The sequence below is a fragment of the Colias eurytheme genome, chromosome 9 (assembly GCF_061535395.1).
Source record: "Colias eurytheme isolate Ceu_HAF_F1 chromosome 9, ilColEury1 Martin Lab GWU primary, whole genome shotgun sequence".
Classification (NCBI taxonomy): domain Eukaryota; kingdom Metazoa; phylum Arthropoda; class Insecta; order Lepidoptera; family Pieridae; genus Colias; species Colias eurytheme.
The window spans coordinates 1,213,949-1,234,415 of record NC_142988.1 but is presented as its reverse complement, the minus strand read 5'-3'; the positions used below and the strand labels follow the sequence as shown (position 1 = coordinate 1,234,415).

At 34.7% G+C, this 20,467-nt stretch overlaps 4 protein-coding genes and 1 non-coding gene across 7 annotated transcripts in view; 4 read left to right on the top strand and 1 right to left on the bottom strand.

Moving 5' to 3' along the window:
- Positions 1-2,999, top strand: part of LOC149905558 (uncharacterized) — a 156,805-nt gene extending 153,806 nt beyond the window's left edge. Inside the window, exons 1-4 of one of the 2 annotated variants that reach the window (XM_090105690.1) lie at positions 21-643; positions 730-808; positions 1,039-1,338; positions 1,830-2,999. In XM_090105690.1, coding sequence (XP_089961816.1) covers positions 1,134-1,338; positions 1,830-2,176 — 552 coding nt within the window. In that variant the 5' untranslated portion in view covers positions 21-643; positions 730-808; positions 1,039-1,133 and the 3' untranslated portion in view covers positions 2,177-2,999. Of the gene's footprint in view, positions 1-20; positions 809-1,038; positions 1,339-1,829 lie in introns of those variants that run through there. The other variant, XR_016457084.1, reaches the window with a different exon arrangement.
- Positions 3,000-3,623: 624 nt separating this feature from the next.
- On the top strand, positions 3,624-8,425 carry LOC149905556 (DNA oxidative demethylase ALKBH2-like). Its single transcript, XM_090105687.1, has 4 exons — positions 3,624-3,805; positions 3,914-4,093; positions 4,172-4,335; positions 7,896-8,425. Exons 1-4 carry the CDS (start codon positions 3,633-3,635, stop codon positions 8,036-8,038), a joined length of 660 nt encoding a protein of 219 aa, XP_089961813.1. The 5' UTR covers positions 3,624-3,632; the 3' UTR covers positions 8,039-8,425.
- Ttc30 (tetratricopeptide repeat domain 30) lies at positions 4,328-7,827 on the bottom strand. Its single transcript, XM_090105678.1, has 2 exons — positions 7,660-7,827; positions 4,328-6,278 (listed from the first exon to the last, which is right to left on the bottom strand). The coding sequence occupies exons 1-2, from the start codon at positions 7,711-7,713 to the stop codon at positions 4,344-4,346; spliced, it is 1,989 nt and encodes a 662-aa protein (XP_089961804.1). The 5' UTR covers positions 7,714-7,827; the 3' UTR covers positions 4,328-4,343.
- A 1,954-nt stretch (positions 8,426-10,379) lies between the features above and the next one.
- On the top strand, positions 10,380-20,415 carry Rabex-5 (Rabaptin-5-associated exchange factor for Rab5). Of its 2 annotated transcripts, XM_090105460.1 has the most exons (11): positions 10,380-10,534; positions 10,865-10,994; positions 12,403-12,576; positions 13,535-13,758; positions 14,223-14,332; positions 15,075-15,241; positions 16,119-16,252; positions 17,334-17,444; positions 17,783-17,893; positions 18,432-18,566; positions 19,012-20,415. In XM_090105460.1, the coding sequence occupies exons 2-11, from the start codon at positions 10,865-10,867 to the stop codon at positions 19,972-19,974; spliced, it is 2,259 nt and encodes a 752-aa protein (XP_089961586.1). In that variant the 5' UTR covers positions 10,380-10,534; the 3' UTR covers positions 19,975-20,415. The 2 variants fall into 2 exon arrangements, with proteins under 2 accessions (XP_089961586.1, XP_089961585.1); XM_090105459.1 differs by lacking the exon at positions 10,380-10,534 and having other exon boundaries at positions 10,630-10,994.
- Positions 18,854-18,926, top strand: TRNAF-GAA (transfer RNA phenylalanine (anticodon GAA)). The gene has a single exon. It is a non-coding gene; the product is annotated as a tRNA-Phe (tRNA).
- Positions 20,416-20,467: the final 52 nt, after the last annotated feature.

The window sequence follows — 20,467 nt, the reverse complement described above, 5'->3', positions numbered from 1 at the left end:
ACGGCCTGCGACAGCTTAGTTCCAAAAAAATTCGCCAAGCGCTAGTTTCGCGAGCCTTGTTGGCAGCCATTTTGTATCGCTATTTGTCAAACTCAAATGTGTCAAATTTCAAAATGGCAAACAGTAACCTACTTATTTATTTATTTATTTATTTATTTATAAATACTTATTGTGTTACTTATCCACAGTACCTAACAGAAAGAAGAAGGCAATGAGATATAATATTATACACAACCAGTGAAAACTGAAAAGAATTTGGCGTTGACCTTAATGAAGGAAAGCCCGAAAGGATATCGGTTGCTCCAAAAAATATTTAATTTGCCCAGTAAACGAACTTTAAATCGTTTGGCTGAAAATATCATTTTCAATGTGGGGCTAAATGACAATATTTTTCGAGTAATAAAGCACAAAACACAGAAATGGGACACAAAGAAGAAACTGTGTTCTATTTTGTTTGATGAGGTTGCTTTTACACCTCATCTCACTTATGTTGAGTCCCAAGATGAGATAAGAGGATTTAAAGACTTTGGGTATGGAAGAGTACTAAGATTTTGCGATCATGCCTTGGTATTCATGCTAAAAGGAGTGTGTTCAAACTGGAGACAACCTACATTATTCTTCTTTTGTGAGGGAACAACTGCAGGTGCTACAGTAGTAAGAATTTTAAAGGAAGTGGTCACTAAAGTGTCAGAGTCAGGACTGATACCTTTAGCTCTTGTATGTGACCAGGGCTTGACTTTTAGAACAGCCATAAATATGTTGAAATTGGAGACTGCACGCAAAAGGATTTTAAATGATGAATGCAATGGTGAGTAGATAAAATCTCTTTATGAATGAATAGCCCTTGCATGCACATTGTCTGCTTAGAAGTTGGAAAACACCTGGGATAAAAAGTACCCATCAACATTATATCTTAATATCCATCTGTATGTTAGTACATGTCATATGTCACCTGTGTGCTTATTTTCATCTGTAATCTGACCTGTAATACTTGCATTAAATTAACTTGTTGAACTCAATATACTTTTTTGTTTGCAGATGGAACTATTGAGGTGTCAGGACAATAGTTAAGTGTAGTGTTTGATCCCCCACACCTACTTAAGGGCCTAAGGAACAACCTGCTCACGAAAGACATGCTCTTCAAAGGCCAAGTTGCCACATGGAAGGATATACAAACAGTATTTGATGCTGATTGCCAACTAGGTCACACTAGAATGCATAAAAAGCTGACAGAGCACCATGTTTATGCAGCAAAAATGAAGAAGATGAAAGTTAGTGTAGCTGCCCAAACTCTGAGTGCAACAACCAGTGGAATGCTTAAATACACTGCATTGTTCAGTAAGTATTTACTCGGTTATCAATATGCATTAAGTATCTAAAAATACTAAAATTATCCTCTTAATCACTCACTCGCTTTACTTTTATTTATTTATTTACGGTCTCCAACTTAATAAACACCATGAATTCACACTATGTAAATACTTATTAAAGAATTAGGTTCTTAATCATATTTTACAATTTAGTCTTTATGAGTCAATAAGACATTCAATTCAAACTAATGTATGCTTTCTTAAGAGTCTTATAGAATAGAAACAGTAGTTATATTTTTTATGTGTTACTAGTTTTTGCCTGCGTTTATTCTACATATATACCTGCCTCTTGAATCACTTGTACCTATCTATTAACAAAAACCGCATCAAAATCTGTTGCGTAATTTTAATGGTCTAAGGTTCTAAGCACACAGGGACAGACAACGGGAAGCAACTTTGTTTACTACCTATGTAGTCATACTTATCATGTGATACTTATTTAATTATGTAATATTTCAGAAACTACAGCCTCAGGTCAAAATGTCAGTGAGACAATGGCCACAACAGGCGAAGCTGTGGAGTTCATTGACAAGCTATTTGATAGCGTGAACGGTTCTCAAGGAAGCACTGTCCGGGGCAAACTGCGTGGACCTATAAAGCCGAAAACATATCAAATTTTCAGTTTTTGGACAGAAGCCAAACAAATATTGAAAAATATTAAATTTATTGATACAAATAGCAAGAAAGCTCGCAAAAATAATAAAATCTATAAGGTTCGAGTTCCTTCTCTTAATGGATGGGTTACAACTGTAGAGAGTTTTGAAAGGTTGTCTAAACTGTTGTTCGAAAAATATGAAATAGAATAATTTTATCCTAGAAATGTAAATCAGGATCCTCTAGAGAACTTTTTTGGTAGGATCAGAGCCATCAATTATAGGAATGTCAATCCTGCTGCAAATACATTTATGAATGCGTTTAAATCCTTACTGATGTCCAATGTTATGGGTCCACATTTGATATACGCAAACTGTGAGGATGATGTAGGAGACACAGTAGTTGATTTTTTAAAACTCATACCCTCATCCAATGTTGATGAGAGTTCCTCATCAACATTTGATGAGGATAAAGAAAATGCCATGTGTACTAGACCCATAATATCAATAACAAATAACATTAGCAGCAGCAATTGCAACCAATCTCTAAACCCAGTCAATGAAAGATTGCGCGTGCATTCTTCTGCATATACAGCGGGGTATATGTGCAGGAGAGTGACACAAAAATTTTAGTGTAGGAGATGCTCTGAGACTTATACCCAAAAAAACAGAGATTTATTTCACAAATGGATCGAACAAAGAGAATACACCCTTTTGAATCACAATTTAACCTATCCATCAAAGAAATTTTTAATGATATATAGGGATATCTCGGGCCTTATACATGATTATTTGAATACAAAAGATGTTTAAAAAAACATTTAAAAATACAAATATTAAAACAATTTGATATAAATTGGTTGGGGTGTACACATCACAAAACAGAAGTAAAGGAGTGGTTGCTCAATTTAATGATGCATGTGCATAATTGGTGCAACATAATAAATAAAATTTTAAAAGGAGGTGTACAAGAAAAACTTGTTAAACAGATGTGTGCACCTCAACAAATTGCCTTTGACAAATATAAAGCCCTTGGGCTGAGGAAAACTAAATAAAAAACTAAAATCTTAAATTTTGTTTTATTTTCATATTTCTTTCGTTATATTCGTATCCATTGAACGTAACGAAAGATACTTTGAACCTTGCAATTTATAGAATTATCCCTACAAAAAATGTCCGTGGTACATCACTATGCTATCGATATTCTATGCGTCATCGTGGCTTTTATAGCTCGCTGTGGGTCCTCACTAGTAGGTGACGTTACGACACTAGCGCTTGGCGCATATTTTTAGAACTAAACGTCACCCGTTAGTACTGTCCTATCTGTCTCTGACTAATATATAGTTATCTGTGACTTTGACTTTGATGGGTAGTGTTTACGTTTGAGGTTATTTGAAAAAAAAATTTATCATATTTTGTTGTAAAATTCAATATACATATAAATACTCTACCGTCACTTTTGTATGTGCATAAGTGGATGTATTAAGTTATATTGAAACACAATTTTACACTAAAGGACAATATTTTAAAGACGATGTGTAAAGTGACAGATGACAATTTAAATTTTTAAAATCTACCTGCAATAAGCTAGAAATAGCAGGATAAGTGTTGCAAGTTCCTAAAAAAATTCACCGCTTCAAACTATTTTACTGTGTATTTTACCCACGAAATGTCTAATGAACTTCAAGAACTAAACCTAGATAATATTTCTTGGAAATCTATAAAAGACGTTGGGCTCGACCTGGATTATGCCGTCGCTATACCAAAAGCAAATGCATCAGCAATTCTCGAAGAACTTGAGAACTCATTGGATTACTTTAAGGGCGATTTATCGAAAATAAAGTAAATAGGTTTTTTATATTATAGAATCATTTATTATGTCACAATGTGTATTAATTTTTTTACAGTATTTAGTTAATTGCAATAATGACAAAATGATGTTCGTTTCAGAGTGTTTGGTAAAATATATCCTTTACCTAGACAACAAGTCGCTTACGGGGATCCGGGGATAACTTATACCTATTCTAATCTTACCGTACCCGCTCTACCGTGGCCTGAACCTGTTCTAGCTTTAAGAAATTTTCTTTTCAAACTTAAAGGCATTAAATACAATTTTGTTTTGGTTAACAAGTAAGTGAGTTACATTTTATTTACATTTTGTTTTAAGTATATGTAGAATCATATAGGTATGTATTATTATATTATTAGGTATCGAGACGGTAATGATCACATGGGAGAACACAGAGACAATGAACCCGAGCTTGATCCAAATATTCCTATAGCTTCAATGTCTTTTGGACAGGAGAGAATGTTTGTCCTAAAACATAAAGATGCCAGAAAACCTGGACCGAACAGAAAAGAAATTGCCCCAGGTACGTATTTATTTTAAATCTTCATACTTATTTATAGTTACTGAGTCATCAATACTACGCAATTTATAAAACATATAACGAAGTAATCGTGCTTCGTACGTAACTGTTTGTTTCGCTTTATTATTGACGTCCTCCTCTTGAAATGGAGTTTCTATAACGGTACTCACTCGACGTCCGTACGTCTCACATCCTTCCAGAAATTGCAAGCAGTCTTTTATAGTATTATCTTTAACGACGATCAAGTGTTTCGCTAAATTCTCAAGGAACGATAAGAAACATCTCTTTGCGTAGAACCACGTGTCAGTGCCCAGACGCTTGTTGAACGGCTCAAGTGATTTGATTACTCTCGAGATACCGAACTCATAATTCCCTTTAGCGCAATACAACGTACCTATAACCAGATTCACTATGCACAAATGGTAAAATTTCTTTTCGGGGTCTTCAAATATCTGTTGTTCTTCTTCTTTCTCTATCTTTCGCATGATATCCTCAGCTTCTTCGTTCTGTGACGTCATTATATAAGATACACACAAATTAGCTAAAACAACAGCGCTTACATCTAAAATATTATCGTACTGTTTTTTCACGATGGGCTCGTAAAAACTGGCTGCCTCTTTGTATTTGCTTTCTTGCATAAACAAGACATGAGCTACGTTTAAACGCCACACATCAGATTCGTTACAGAATTCGACAGATTTGCGAAATATCTTTTCTACTTGACCATAATTTTCTTTATCCCAATATATTTTTGCTTGAGCCATGACCACTGGAATGTATCTTTCCAAGGCTTCTTCATACTCCACTACAGCTTTCTTTACTTGATCGTTATCGCCTTGTGAACGGCTCTCTTGGACGACTTTTGTTAGTTTTCTTAACTGCTCGGCATGCTTCGATGCGATATCTTCATATTTTTGAAATGCTTCCTCAGGCGAAGTTTGGCTTGTGATTATCGCATCCAAAAAATCATATAGATATGGCGTAAGGTATTTGTATGTAAATTGAGCATTCTCTGCCAACACATCTGCAGCTAAATCGTAGTATTCAAATTTACAATACAGAAGGAGTAGATTGGCAAAAGTTTCGGCTGGAAATGGGTCTTGCTGTAGCAAGAAATGCAATTTTTCAAAACCATCGGTTGGTTTAATATCGATTGACGTTAGTGCTATATTATGCAAAGTCACAGCATCGAGCTCATGTTCTTGCCTTGGTGGCATATCTGATAATGCTTCTCTAGCTGCTTCAATATTCTTCAGTTGGTATTCTATAGCCGCTTTTAAATTAAATACTTCGATGAGGGCTGTTTCGTGTAAAGTTAATGAGTTTCCTACGGATTTAACTTCAGAATTTTCAGCTTGCATGCCAACAGATAGTTCGGGATGATCCCTTATTCCCCTTTCAATCACAAGCGTAATGTGTTTTAAAGCTTGTGGATATTCTTTTAGTTTAAAATAACATAATGCAACATTATAGTGAAGATGCGCATTGAATCCTAACACTGTTAAGCTTCTAGAAAATTTCTGTAGAGCCTCCTCATATTGGTTTTCCTTATACAGTAAGCATCCTAAATTTATGTCTTTATCAGAATCATCTTGCGAATAAGTATTCACCAAAGACTTTGCAGTAATCGTATCATCTTCTCCATATTTAATTGCGGACTGTAGTTTTGTGACATTTTTTTCGAGCTCTGGAGATGTTATTTGTAGAGTAACTTTATACGCTTCATCAAACATTGACGCCTCATATAGCGCTTGAGCGAAATAGAGCTTATATTCGGGTACCTCTGGGTGCATAGCTGATAATTGTTCGTAGCAGTTCGCTGCATCTACGAATGATTGTAATCTGTAATAGCAATATCCAAGCAATGATAGCCCAGCTCTGTTCGGATTGAAATTCATAGCATCGTTCAAGACTTTTATTGCATCTTCGTATCTAGATTCCCTTATCTGAAAAATAAGAGACGAATAATAAGTTCAAATTACAATTTAAGAATACAAATTGAATGCTATTATGTGGCATAAATAAGGCCCTTCATAAAACTTATCAGATTATTTAAATACAATAGTAACAAGAGGACGTCGCGTCGGCCATGCAGTTAATGAGTGCCTGATATCTAGGCATATGTCGTTCACGTGTAAAGCTTAAATTTATCGCAGTATATAATATTATGATATTGGTTTTGTATACAGGTGGTATAATTAATGTAGCATAAAATGAAAAATAACTTGCGTAATTTGCGATACATGTACATACGCTAAGGCATTTTATTTCAGGATTATTTTATAGAGGTAAAATAGGCTGGAATCATATCAATTTATGCACGTTTATCTTTAAAGTTTTACAACTAAACGACTTCTAAGGTTTACGTCGTTATCATTGTAGGAATATAGATGTAAGTAACGATGTCCTCTGAATTTAGTTTTGATTTATGCACTATCTTATCTACAGCGTTATAAATATACCTAATATCCTGTTTGATCTTTTTTTTAAAGGCCTATCAATTAACAAGCTTCTGCAGAATATCAGTTAGAGCTATTACGCACTGTCGACCAGTCGCCGGCGACTCAGTCGCCGGCGACTGGACTTACTCCTGGACGACTGACGACCTGGACGTCTGCGCAAGCCCCTATTTAAACTATAGTAAGTCACAGTCGCCGGCGACTGGTCGACAGTGCGTAATAGCTCTTAAACTACAAAAAGAGCGACAAGTGGCTATAATTTTAACTAGCATATTTTATATTGCAGTTTGTTTATTTGTTGTCACTCCACCAAAAAGCGAATTATCTTTTCGTAAATTGCGAAATATTTGTGGAGATTATTTACTTATCCAAGTCGTTAATCTAATCGCTTGTCTCGTTATACAACGCCGTGGTTTATTATTCGCGATATATCTGATATCGATTATACAATGTTACATGGGGAATGAAGTCCTTCCGCATGGGATGGGCAGTTGATTGATGAAGTCAAAACGGCGATATAACGGTGACCGCCACAAGGTCAATTGATAGGGATCGTTTTTCAATGTTAATAACAATTTTAACGATTAATATTTCATAAAGTGTGCACTTATAATGTATTTTGTGGTGTATAGAATACAACTTCATTATTTTTAATATATTTTGTAAATGTTTTGTTAAATAGTTAGTAAAATAGTAAAACCTATGATATATTTTTTTAGGAATGATAGGTTAAAGAAGTTGCCAAATTCATAAAAATAACATAAACCAAATAAAAGCTATCTACTATTTACTATTTCCCACATAGATTTGAACATGCAAGATTTCTTGAATTTATTTTACAGATAGTCTTAGAGATTTTTATTCTTACCATGGTATATATAGTTTTTGTATATTGTCCATCTGATATTTGAAGATAATCCATATTTCAATCGTATCTTCTTTTGTACAAATAGTAATTGTAACGATTTTTAGTTTATGTTTTTGTTTCCATGGTAACGTATTTTTTGCCTTCTGCGAGTGAGCTCTATTGTCTGTGTTTTCCGCAAAAAAAAAAAAACTTATCACTGTTCGTTTTTAATATTTATGTTTAATGTTTACTTTCAGTCACAATAAAACTGGAACATGGAAGTGTTTTGTTCATGAATCCGCCTACTAATGACATCTGGTACCACAGTTTACCCAAGAGAAAGAAAATGTTGGGAAAAAGGATAAATTTAACCTTTCGAAAGATTCATAATAAAGCCTAGGAAAATAATTAGAATACAATACTTACTATTTTTTTATAACTCCGCGGTCCGACTCGTCTTCCCGTGGTTTATTAATAATAGCCACTTTACAGCCTATAGAACTCTGGAACTATGGAATTTTTGAAATCAATACTGTTTTTGAGAGTAGCATGTTCAAAAAAGGAAAAAGAAACAAACTTTATAAAAATATTAAAAGGTGAAAAAAAAGGTTACGACGAAATGAGAACTTCCTCCTCTTTTGAAGTTGGTTAAAGAAACTGTAGTCGTGCTAGGAATCGAATATGTTTTCACGCAAAATAATCTAATTTGGTACTTTTATAATATTGTTAAAATAAAATCCCTGTAATCGAAATTGTAAACAAGATAATAAATGACTTAAATGTTCAACGTTATTATTATTTATCACTTGTAATAATAAAAAAAAACTGGGAATGATAGGATGTTTAATTATATATAGAGATATAGGTGTGAGGCATGTGATTTTTTTTGTTTACAATTCATTTTATATAGAAATACAAAAAAATAAATTTGGAAAATCCATAAGTGCACGCCTCATAATTTTTTTTTAATAAATATTTATTAATTATTATTTTTGTTTATTTAATAACAATTAAACCACATCGAATCAGACCCTGAAAAATGAAAGGGTTCTATTCCTGAGCATACTCAAGCGTAAGAGAAAAAAAAAGACTCGATATTAGTAAAGTATTTCGGTCGCTATCGTGTTAACAAGAAAATCCTCCGCACATACAGACACACGGACGTCCAAGACAGAACTTTTTTAAACTGTTTTTTAACTAGTTTAAATAACAAAAATGACATCAAAAATATCATGAATGTTAAAAATAGTGTTTTTTCTTAATATGTGTGTGTATGTATTATCTTATAGTACGACATAAAAGAGATGAAATTAATTATTTTGGAACTAATTCGTTTTTCATTACCTGGCAACCCTGAATTGGCAATGTAGCTGTCAAGTTGAATAAAAATTTGTTGTTTTTTTCGTGAAGTGGAGAATTATTGAGATAAAATTGTTATTTAGAACAAGAAATTTAAATAAAAAAGGAGACATCATGAAAAAGGTTAAACGTAGCGGTGTCCGTGATGTGGTGTATAAAGTTTTTATTCGGTGTTTGTCCGAATTTCAAGCTGGAAATTTATTGACTGATTTGGAAAACGTTTACAAACGTACAGCAGAATATACCGGTGAGATTCCATTTATTTTTGCTCAGTACTACGTAAAATAGAATATTCCATTAGTAACGAGTGTTTAATGTATGTATGTATGGCGATTATTACGTTTTCGCAAATTAATTTGAGGTTATTTGTATGTAAACAAAAACTAGTTTTTATAGTGCGACCAGCACAATTTGAGTCAAGAAGTTATATCCAATCCAACCAGCCTCAAATAAAGTGTACCTAGTTTAGATTTTACTACATAGTATAGTGATAACTGTTTTCATACAGCTATCTATCTATTAATCAATCAAACCATAAGAAAAAAATCATATTTACTGTATCATATTTACAGATACTGAAGATGCCCCGTACCCTCTTGCCAGTACTTCGAAACAGAGTGATGATCAGTCCTTTGAAGGAGTAGAATATTTAGATTTTGATGAATTATATTAATGTACAAAATTTATCTACAAAAAAAATAAAAATATGTGGTTTTCAAATCGCCTTGTTTTTTTCTACCCGACGGACCCAGAAAGAGGGTAATGTGTTTGAGCTGCATGTATGCTTGTTTGTTTGTATGTTTGATTCTATGTGTGCCTCTGCAGTCTAAACACTTGACCGATTTTTATAAAATAACTAATTCCAAATACATTTAAGTAAAATTTGACCTAGGTAGGTCAATTAAAATACTAATGTATTTTTGTCTTAAATTACACTATTGCTACACTGAAACATTATAACGGTTTAAATCGCGGTATTTATTTTAGATTATATTATATACATTTTTGGATTTTTATTCTATAGTATCAAGATCGCTTGCGTCGCAGTATCAGTGTTGCTATATGAGCGACGGTGGCGCCCTCATTTATTTTCATCTCTTTTGTGTCGCACTGTACAAGTGCAATGTATGATACATAAAGACATTTTAAGTTTGAAAAATCAGATGTTTTGCGCGAAGTGACAGTAGTACCCACCTCAACGCTTCGCTTATGAGGCGTGCAAAAATATCCACCATCATCTTAAAATAAGTACATGAAAAATGCCATGTTTTGTCAATATATGGGGAAAAAATTTACGATAGAGCAATCTGTTGTTTTGAAATGTCAACACTTATTTTGACATTGACAAATAATGCAATAATAAATGTCCAATATTCATATTGTCCAAAAAGTGAATCAATTTCATCAAAACATTGTATTAATTCACAATAAAACGTATTCTGTATTTATGTTGCTTTATATTAATTTTCCAATACATGTAAAGCAACGAGTGTGCTTCAAATTGGATACATTTCGAGGAAATCTGCACTGAACAAAGGTAAGTGACGAAATAAAGATATGTGTTTAATTTAATACCATTATCGGTTGTAACTCGTAATCGAGTCTATCTGAGATAAGGGCAGCATATATAACGACGAGGGCCGTATAACGGCCATCGTTACGCAGCAACCTGCGATGAATTTTAATATTATTTTATGGGATTGCTGTACAATCTTGACTGGTCAGAAATGGGCTGAATTATTTGTGGAGTCGCTGTTTGGTAGACTATTTGAGTGCAGAGCGTTAAAATTGGCTCTTTAAAGTCGTGAAAATGTGGTTTGGTCCAAATCTGCAGAGGTCTTATAAGTATATGATGTTTGCTTCTAAGATGCCATCACTGCGGATAGATCAGAGTGACCTGAAGTGCAAGAATGGATGTGATTACTTTGGGAATCCACAGTGGCAAGGGTACTGTTCCAAATGTCACCGAGAGCAGCTGCAGCGGCAGAGAAGAGCAGGTATAGTCAATTTATAATACAGTTATATAGCTTGTATGACTATGCTTACATTTAAGATTATATCAATTGAATTTGCAATACTTTTAACTGACTTAATAATGCAATAGGCAATTAAGTCTTTGTTATTAATCTGTAATAATGAATCATTAAGAGGATGCAATAGTAATTAACTTTAAAGAAGTTTAACTTGAAACTTCATTGAATAATATAATATTACATATTCACATAATAATAATAAATTTTTGGTCATCATGGTTCTCTAAGACTTCAGTCGTTGAACTCTACTGATATTTACGCAGTTATTTCAAGCAAAATAAATATTTTTGTTGAAAATTATTTATATACTATTGATCATATTTATATTGACCCATCCGTCTGGTTGATTAGTATAATCTTTATTAGTGTGTGGTCATAGTCACAAGTGATATGATTCTAAATCAAATATTGGACATGATAAATTTTACCTGCGTCTAATGTAAAAATAAATCGAAATAAACAAGATAGTAGACTGGTAGACTTAATAATACCTATGGAAATTTATGTATGTTTTTGCAAATAATTTAAGTGACAATCTTGAAACATCGCTTAATATTATGGAACCAGTACATCAATATTACCTTGTATATATCTTTACTGATCAGTATGCAAAATATATATATGCTAAAAGAGTGAATATATTTGTTTTTTTTTTTAATTAGGTACATAATTGAAAAATTCTTGGAAATTTGATTATGTTAACCTCAGTTGTAATATATGTATATTTTTAAAATTAAAATTATGGAACTTGTACTTTGTAGACTCACAAAGTAACTTATAATTCCAGTCTATTGAAATGACTAGACTATAAATTTATAAACATTTGAATGCCATAAAACCAAAAATATCAATGACTAGACTAATAAATAGTCTATTTGTAAAAGGTCATGAAGCCTAAGGCTGGATTGTTTACAAGACTTTATCAATTAAGGTCAAAGGGCCAATCAGGAAGTTATATGAAATCAAAGTAATGTAACAATTATCAAAACATCTTATCTATGTATCTATATTGATTACTATCTTAAGGTTAAGTTCAATTAACATTGGTTAAATTTATCTATCAAAACAGTATATTACCTTTAGCAATTTTCAACTGCAACTATATCAATGTATATGTATATTTTAATTTTTATTCAAGCTGCAAGTAACAGTTAACACTTTAACAGCATCAAAATTATTATCATTCTTTTTTTTCTAATTTAAAATTAGGCGCCAAACTGTAAGATTTGTTGAAATAACGGTGGTCTTTCAGTAGAGACAAAAAAAAACAATATTTTAAGTGCTACAACACTAGGTAATAATTTTTTAATAAAATACCATTATTTTATTAAAAAATTATTACCTAGTGCTATTTATTTTAATTTTTCTCCAGAAAAAGCATCATCAGCAACTCTGCCAAAACCAGAACAGAAGAAACCGGAACGCAGCTTGAAGCTGTCGTCGCATTATTCTTTTTCAAAATTTGAAGAGAAAAAACTCAGACAGAGTGAAACTTTGAAGAAAGCCAACCTCCTTAAATTCAGCGTTTTCAAAAAGAGCAGCCAAGGTATGTCACTAACATATTACATATATGGCATATTAAATCGAGCCATAATGATCAAAACAATTGTGGGGTTCTATTTTACTGTTTTTACACATTCCTGCTGGCGGCTGCTATGCCCTACCTTATCAAAACTCTTATAAATATATTTCTTTACTGGAAGAATAAATTAATTGTCATATATCTACATATTAACGCCTATTTACCACCTGAAAGGCGTGGACTTTAGACATAGTCTATATTCAAAACTAAGCATTTTTATTGGCGAAATTCATTAGTGAATCAGCTTTTATGTAATCATAAGATAATATTATAAGCTTCTCGCAAATCTTGTCTCTGTACGAGCCTTAAATGATAAGACTCATAGATTGCACCCCAATTCTGTCATTCGATTTATCACAAATATTCAATTCTTATCTTATCATAAGGACCTAGTTCTATAAAGCTGGTCTATAAATTTTCTCTATTTTCTCCAGATATGGTCAAGATACTCTTCTAAAAATAGTTTTAGTAACTCATACCGAATTTGCTTCAATATTACAATCATTGCATATTGCCGCAACAATGAACAAGTTGTAGGTACCTAAATATGTAACAGATATCCGACAATTACTTATTAATCGAATTTGGAACTCTTAATTAATTTATTAGCAATTCAGAAAACTTGTTCAATAAAGTTACGTAAAAAATTAAAGAGTTTTGGAAGGCCTAGGCAGAATGTACAATGTCATTCAAAAGTACTGTAGGTTCTCATAACAAAGTCTGCCCCAAAATTTCATACCAGCCATAAATATCCACCCTGAGTAGCCAATACCTAAGTTTGACCTAAGTAACCGAAAAAAATATGCGACAATATAATATTATTTAAAACTAGGATACACTAGTAGCTGGTAGTAGCTCTATATATTACGCATCCCTCAATCGAAGGTCATACCATATTTTGACAGACGCCTTTTCGTCATAGATGACCATGAACACGCGGCGGAGAAGCGGCCGCCGGAATTCAAGATTCCCGCTCTGGTCAACGAGGGGATGAAAAGAGATTTCCGGATTCGATTCTCGTATCTAACACCACAAATAGATAGGGATGCAAGAATATTCGCACATAACTTCATCATGGACGTCATTAAGTGCTCCAATGTTATGACGGTGGATGAACTTTCGGAGCGAGTCCAGAGGCAGTATCAGGTAATTGGAGTTATTTTTTCAGCTTGTGCGTGTTGTATCTATTTTTCCTGGGATTATTTTACATTTTATAATTTATGCTGTCTGTATTGTTCTTGATCTCAATTTTATACTTTGATATCTCTGGCGTTATTGATAATTGTCCTTTGATAAGTCTCTTGTACTGAAATATGGTCAAGAGGATATTATTATTATTTGATCTGCGTACTATATTTTTTATGCTCGAATTTTGTGGCGCACCGTACTGGGGTCTGTTAGTCTGCTTTCAGAATTAGCATGTAGCATATTTATACTATGCCTATTTAACAATAAGCCAATAAGGAATAAGAGTCCAATATAATATGATAAAAATTCCTATTTACAATTCCATTTTTAGAAACGCTCCTGTGTTTGTTTAAATAGATACTCATGGGAAAATTATCTAGGTATAGATAATGATTATTGATTTTATTAAATTCGTTTCCCAGCGTTTTATGAAACATATGGATACATCAGCGCATTTTGCAAATGTCGACTCTGATACCAAGGAACTTCTCATGGACTTTGTCGAAAAACACTCTATGACATATTTACATGAGTGAGTATGAATTATATTACTCTCTTGATCTTATTTCTTGAGTTAAACAGTGGACTTTATAATCTCTTATTACTTCTTTCGGAATTATTAAAAGATTCGTCTTGTTTTTTGAATTTTCTAACTCGATTGATGTCTCTTTATATTCTTCCGGATTCTTTAAAAGATTGGTCCATTATATTTTGATCATCTAAATTCTAACACAAAAAAATTCCTATATATTATGTACTCCTAGAAGCTTAGTTTGATATGATACATTTATCTTAATAATAGTAGATATTAAAATATGTCAAATTATTTGTCTAATCACTAGGCAACTAGATAAAATGCTAATGCTTCAACTAATCTCAAGGAAAATTTAATGATTATCCGTTCCGTAAAAATATATCTTTTGAGATTTAAAATGGGCATTAGTACAATTACTGATCACTAGAAAATTTTTGAACTTTATGTATTTACCTTTAGTACCGTAGGTACTTACAATAATGTCCTAAAAGCGTTATTAGACAAGAAAAAGTTTAAGTTAAAACGTTTTTTAAACAAGTTTTTCCATCCTGAACCGTCAAAAAAAAATAGCGACTTACCGTTACAAGCGATTTCCAATTTTCTTGATTGTAATAAGAATTTTTTAGGCCGTTCTTGCTAAACTTTTGACCATAAATGTTTGTGGTTTTAACTTTTTTATTTATTGCATTACGTTTTGCAACTTTTTACGCTGGATTTTATATTAATTCGTTTATTTCAGGCTACCATCCGTAGTATTTTCACCCAGCGGCACGGACGACGAGCGGCTCGACCGCGCGATGTCGGAGCGGATCCAACAACTGAGTTGGGTCGGCGAGAAGCACCTCGAGTGCAAGCTCGACCGCACCAGTGCGGCTTGCCGCCAGCTGCTGTACAAGGCGATCAGTGGTGAGTGTTCAGACAGACACACAAACATACAGTAAGAAAAGTTAATTTAACACCACACATAAAATACAAAACAAAACAAAAAATAGAAATAAAAATAGCAAGTACTTATTTTTGATCAGTGTGTTGCTAAAAAGGGTCGCTACTCAGTGTGTGCACTACACATACACATACATTCACTAATACACATTCACATTCATACACCAGCAAAGCAGTTCGACAGTACGATAACGATCACGCTCACGAATTGTCTGAAACAAAACTCTGCCTATGCTTTGGGCAGAGTTTTCTAATCAGTTTAAACAATAGATTTTGAACATTACTGCAACGAAATAAGGTGTTAATTTGAATGAATACTTTCTACTATGTCAGAATATTTTTAACGACCATTTATAGCTTGACCACAGTGGCTGTACCGCCCTAGATATGTGCGATGGACCGGGTAAGAAAGAGCACGAGTTAGAAGTTTAGAAAGAAACGGAACGGTCGGTACTCTCCCCCGCCTCGCCGCGCACATACCTAAGGCGCGGTACAGCGGTTGCGGTCAAGCTATAATACGCGATTGTGAGTCTTATTGTTGATTTTCAATCGGTAATTTTGTATCGCAGACATTGCTACTACACTTTTTATAACACGAGTTAGAGTCAATCGTCTCAAACCATTTTTTTTGTTACATTGATTGGTTTTAATTGATAAGTTTATTCATATTTTTCAAATAAGATAAACAATATTTATTTGTTACATTGATTGGTTTTAATTTATAAGTAATAATAGGCAGAATATTTGCAAATTGTATGACTCACTAGCCGCCCCGAGCCGCCGCGCTTGTCGTACAGATTTTGTTGGTGTCCTCTCTATAATAATACGTCAATGATCGCAGAGCTGCTGGGCATGGACGCGGCGCAGTCCCCGGGCGGCAAGGTGTCCCGCGTGCGGCGCGCGTGCCGCCACGTGCTGGCGCTGTGCGGCGCGCCCGCCTCCGCCGACGACCTGCTGCCCGCGCTCATATTCACTGTGAGTGCACGAGTTGAATGAAGAACACCAACACTTCACCTGGGCCTCCAGGGCCACCCACGCACTCAGTGGCACCCACATAGGCCGGCACACAACGCAAAATAAAAAAAATTGGTTGTTTGTTAAGTCGGTTTACTGACGATAATTGAACGTGACAACGTCCGATTGTGCTTCTTTGTCGCTCGTTCCGCGCTCTCGCTTGCACTTCAAGCCTTACATGGAACGCCTCAGAGCGAGGTAACGCCGTATGAGTCATGTTTTTTCGTGCGTGCAGCCGGTGTTATCGAATTATAAGACGTTGTCACATCTAAAGTCGGACACAAAATGTTCCAAGAACCGAAACAGGGCGATTCGCGTTCATAATGATCCACCCGTATAAACGTACGGCGCTAGAAACCTGTTGAAGAGGGCGAATCGCCCTGAACAACATTCCCCACACGGTCTCCTGACGGAGGCCGTGTGTGTGAGGACCCTTGCTGCTGCTCGCCGCAGGCTGACGGGCGCTCTGCACTTTGCCGGCGGGCACGAGCTCGCCAAGCAGCGGGTGCGGCGTTGCCACACGTGTGACCTGCGTGCAGCGCGCGGTGCGACGTTGCCGCTCTGAAGGGCTAGTGTGAGGTTGATCGAGTACGAAACGTTACTATCGCGTCTGCGTCACAGCCGAATTAGTATGGGAAATCAAACAGCGTACATTCTTCCCTGCAACAGCTCGCAGATTGCACTGCACACCTCCCAGACACGATACCTTGGACCATTCGGTACCACCAGTGTCCCGTCTGTAATTGCAGGCGGCGAAGGTGTAGAGCGTCCAAACGTACAGACACGTACGTGCGTGTCTATACGTTTGGACGAACGTCCACGAAATATTTTTTTTGTGTTCAATGGTCCATTTATCGAGTTAAACTGTTATTATAAGCCTATGTTTATTACATCACACTTCCGCCATTGAAAGGGGAGAAGCAATGAAAAAAGCGTTTGCTGTGTAAACGGATGTAGTTTTGAAACTGCAGAGTAAACTAGCATGTTATTATTAAAATGTGATTTCTTGCATATTATATTTAATTAAACCTCTTCTTTACAGGTTTTAAAGGCGAATCCACCGCGCCTAGTCAGCAACATTAACTTCGTGACGCGGTTCTGTAACGCTCAGCGCTTGATGACCGGCGAGGGAGGTTATTATTTCACTAACTTGGTGAGTTTTATATTAGATTGAATATTGTTTACCTCATAATATTATTAATTTTGACAAAATTTAGTTTAATTTTTACTTGAAATGTATGTATGCTGGATTTGAAAGCACCCGGTCGCAATTTTAAAGCACTATTTAATTTACGTCAATCAAAATCCAATATGGTGGACTAGTAATTTATATGAAAATCTTGCGGGTCCTTGTAATAGGGTTTACAGCACAAAATAACTGACGAAAAATCTATCTGACATTATAAAAGGAAAAGGAAGAAAAAACTAGACTAATTTTATTAAGAAAAAAATAATTAGACATGTTTATTAACCTAAATATAACATTTGCAGTGTTGTGCGGTGTCCTTTATCGAAAATTTAACATCGGAATCGTTAAATATGGACAAGAAAGAGTTCGACTGCTACATGGCGATGCCCGCGTCCCTTGGCGGCAGTACTTGGGTGAGATTTTATTTTTAATATTTTAATAACTGATGTACATATAAATAATATTTCTACAGGAAAAATATTTTTTTCAATTGTCTATTAATTTTTCGTCTCAACTTATCATTTTTAGATCTTAGACCATAAAGTATACGTCCTTTATAGGAAAATCTATTAATTAGAAACATTGACTTAAATTATAAAAATACTGGATTTTTGTCCCGTTTTATGTATAAAAACTGAATTTATCAAGCTATTGCATAGCTTCTAACGCGGGCCTTGAGCGCGGGGACCGAATCTAGAGATTCCGTAACGAAAAAAACCTCACGCTCCCCACTCCGACGGGCGCGGAGGTGTGGCTTGAAGGCATAGCATGCAATAGCTTTACCGCGGCAGTCCCCGAGTGCCACACGTCTTTTATTAACATTTCTTGTTTCATTGTAAGCATGTATTTCATTTCCCCTACACACATACTTTGGAAACAACCTAATTTACCACAAAAAAGTACTAATGCATTTTAAAAATATGTAAAATAAATTATTAATTTATGTAACAGGCCGCCGCACTATCTCTATGTGGTGCGTCACGTGAAGCGGAGGAACAAAAATTGCAAGTTGAAAAGTTATTACAAGAGACAAACTGCTTAAAGATAAAGGCCGACCAGTTGGCGACTAACGCAGAGACTTTTGAGGTATAAATACTAATTATTTATTCTTCTTACTAACATTGGGTGCTCTAAATTCTACCATAGATAAAAGAGTAATTTCATGAAAACGAATGTTCTAAAACACTTGTTTACTTGAATGAACATTAATTATGTGATTGAGTTTTTTATAAGTACCTGTTGTGTTAATTTCAATTTTTATTTACGAGAAAGTCAATATAAATCACATAAATTATTATGATAAAATGGTGATAAAAACATTTATATCATTACATTATCAAGTTATGATACATAATTTCAACAATTCTTTCATCGCCGAAATAGCTCAGTTGGGAGAGCGTTAGACTGAAGATCTAAAGGTCCCCGGTTCAATCCCGGGTTTCGGCAAAATAGCTTTTTTACATTTTTTATTATTTTTTACACAAGAAAATTTGATTTTACGAGTAAAATTATTTTATGTTTTTGTTCACAGAAAGAAATCGCGAAGAAAGTGCAGGATGTTTTAGCAAAAACGCCCCTAGAAATCAAACCTCGGCGTGAATTGCCTCGTCTCGGCTCATTGAAATCGACTGGTGTTTTAATTGACTGCGATATTGAAAACCAGACACAGAATCAACAACCACTAGTTGCAAATGTTCCACAAGCAAATTCAGTAGATCAAGGTACAGAGGTACAATCAAAAATTGAACAAACATACAGTAATGGAGTACTTGCTAAGAATGTAGAACAACATCCACCAGAATTGGTTCCCCAACAAACCAGCCAAGTTCCCATGAACATTCAAGATATACACCAATTCGAAGGTGACACTCAAAGACCACAGTCCGAAATACCTACCAAAATAAAAGATACAGAACCAATAATAACGCTCTCTCGAACACCAGACGATGGAAAATCTCCGTCAAAATCCCCGCTAAATCCTTGGGAATTAAAACAGACCAGTTCCCTCGAACTCCTTACTCCTTCCCCTCTTGGTTTCACTCCTTTCGACTCGAGATCCATAGATGAACTATTGACCCCAGATGAATTCGGCAGCGACCAAGCTCCAGGACTCAGTAACATAAACTATGACATAGATTTATCGGACTTCAGCGGCGATAACAGCCTTGCAGATGATGTCCCGAGAGAGCCAAAAGACCCATTCAGTCCTGACCCGAAAAAGCAGTACTATACCTTCGAACAGAGGGACCCCTTTAGCCCGGTTTTGGATAAATTCGATGAATTCAGCCTCGTCGATACGAAAACCAATGAAACATCGGAGGCGTTTGAAGTTATTCATAGAGCTTCGTCGAGCAGGGATCCGTTTAGTCCGGAAATAAGAGACCCGTTCAGTCTGGAAAGGCCGCCAGGATCTATACTCGATGATAGTAATTCGCCAACATCTGCGTGTCTATTGCCATCGCCATTGCTACCACAGACAAGCAAACCCAATTAACTCTATGGTAATTAAAATCTCTATAGCAAATGGTAAACGAATTATTTATTGTTTATTATGGAGCATTCTGGATGAAATCTAGATGGGAAATAAATTGTATAAAACTGAGAGCATTTACTGCATCTTAAATCATGTAATTATTTATAGGGGTCGAATTCTGTAACATTCTGTATGTAATTGAGTTTCAGGGGCTATTTTTCACTTCATATAAATAACAAATATCTTTCAACTGTTTCTCACAGATCTATTAGTGTATACATAAATATATTCCTTATTATTATTTCGGCAGGTACAAACGTTAATAATAAGTATTAGATTGATATCATCTTAACCCCTTTGACTGCTAAGTCATGTAAATGAAAAAAACTTTTAGAAAACTTGTTGTCTTTGTTGAAATATTGTGTGAATATTTTATGGAATAATAAAATTGTTATTTCTGAACTGTTTTCCTTATTTAGCGAGATATGCTTTTTGTCATTCCTTTTATATGTGG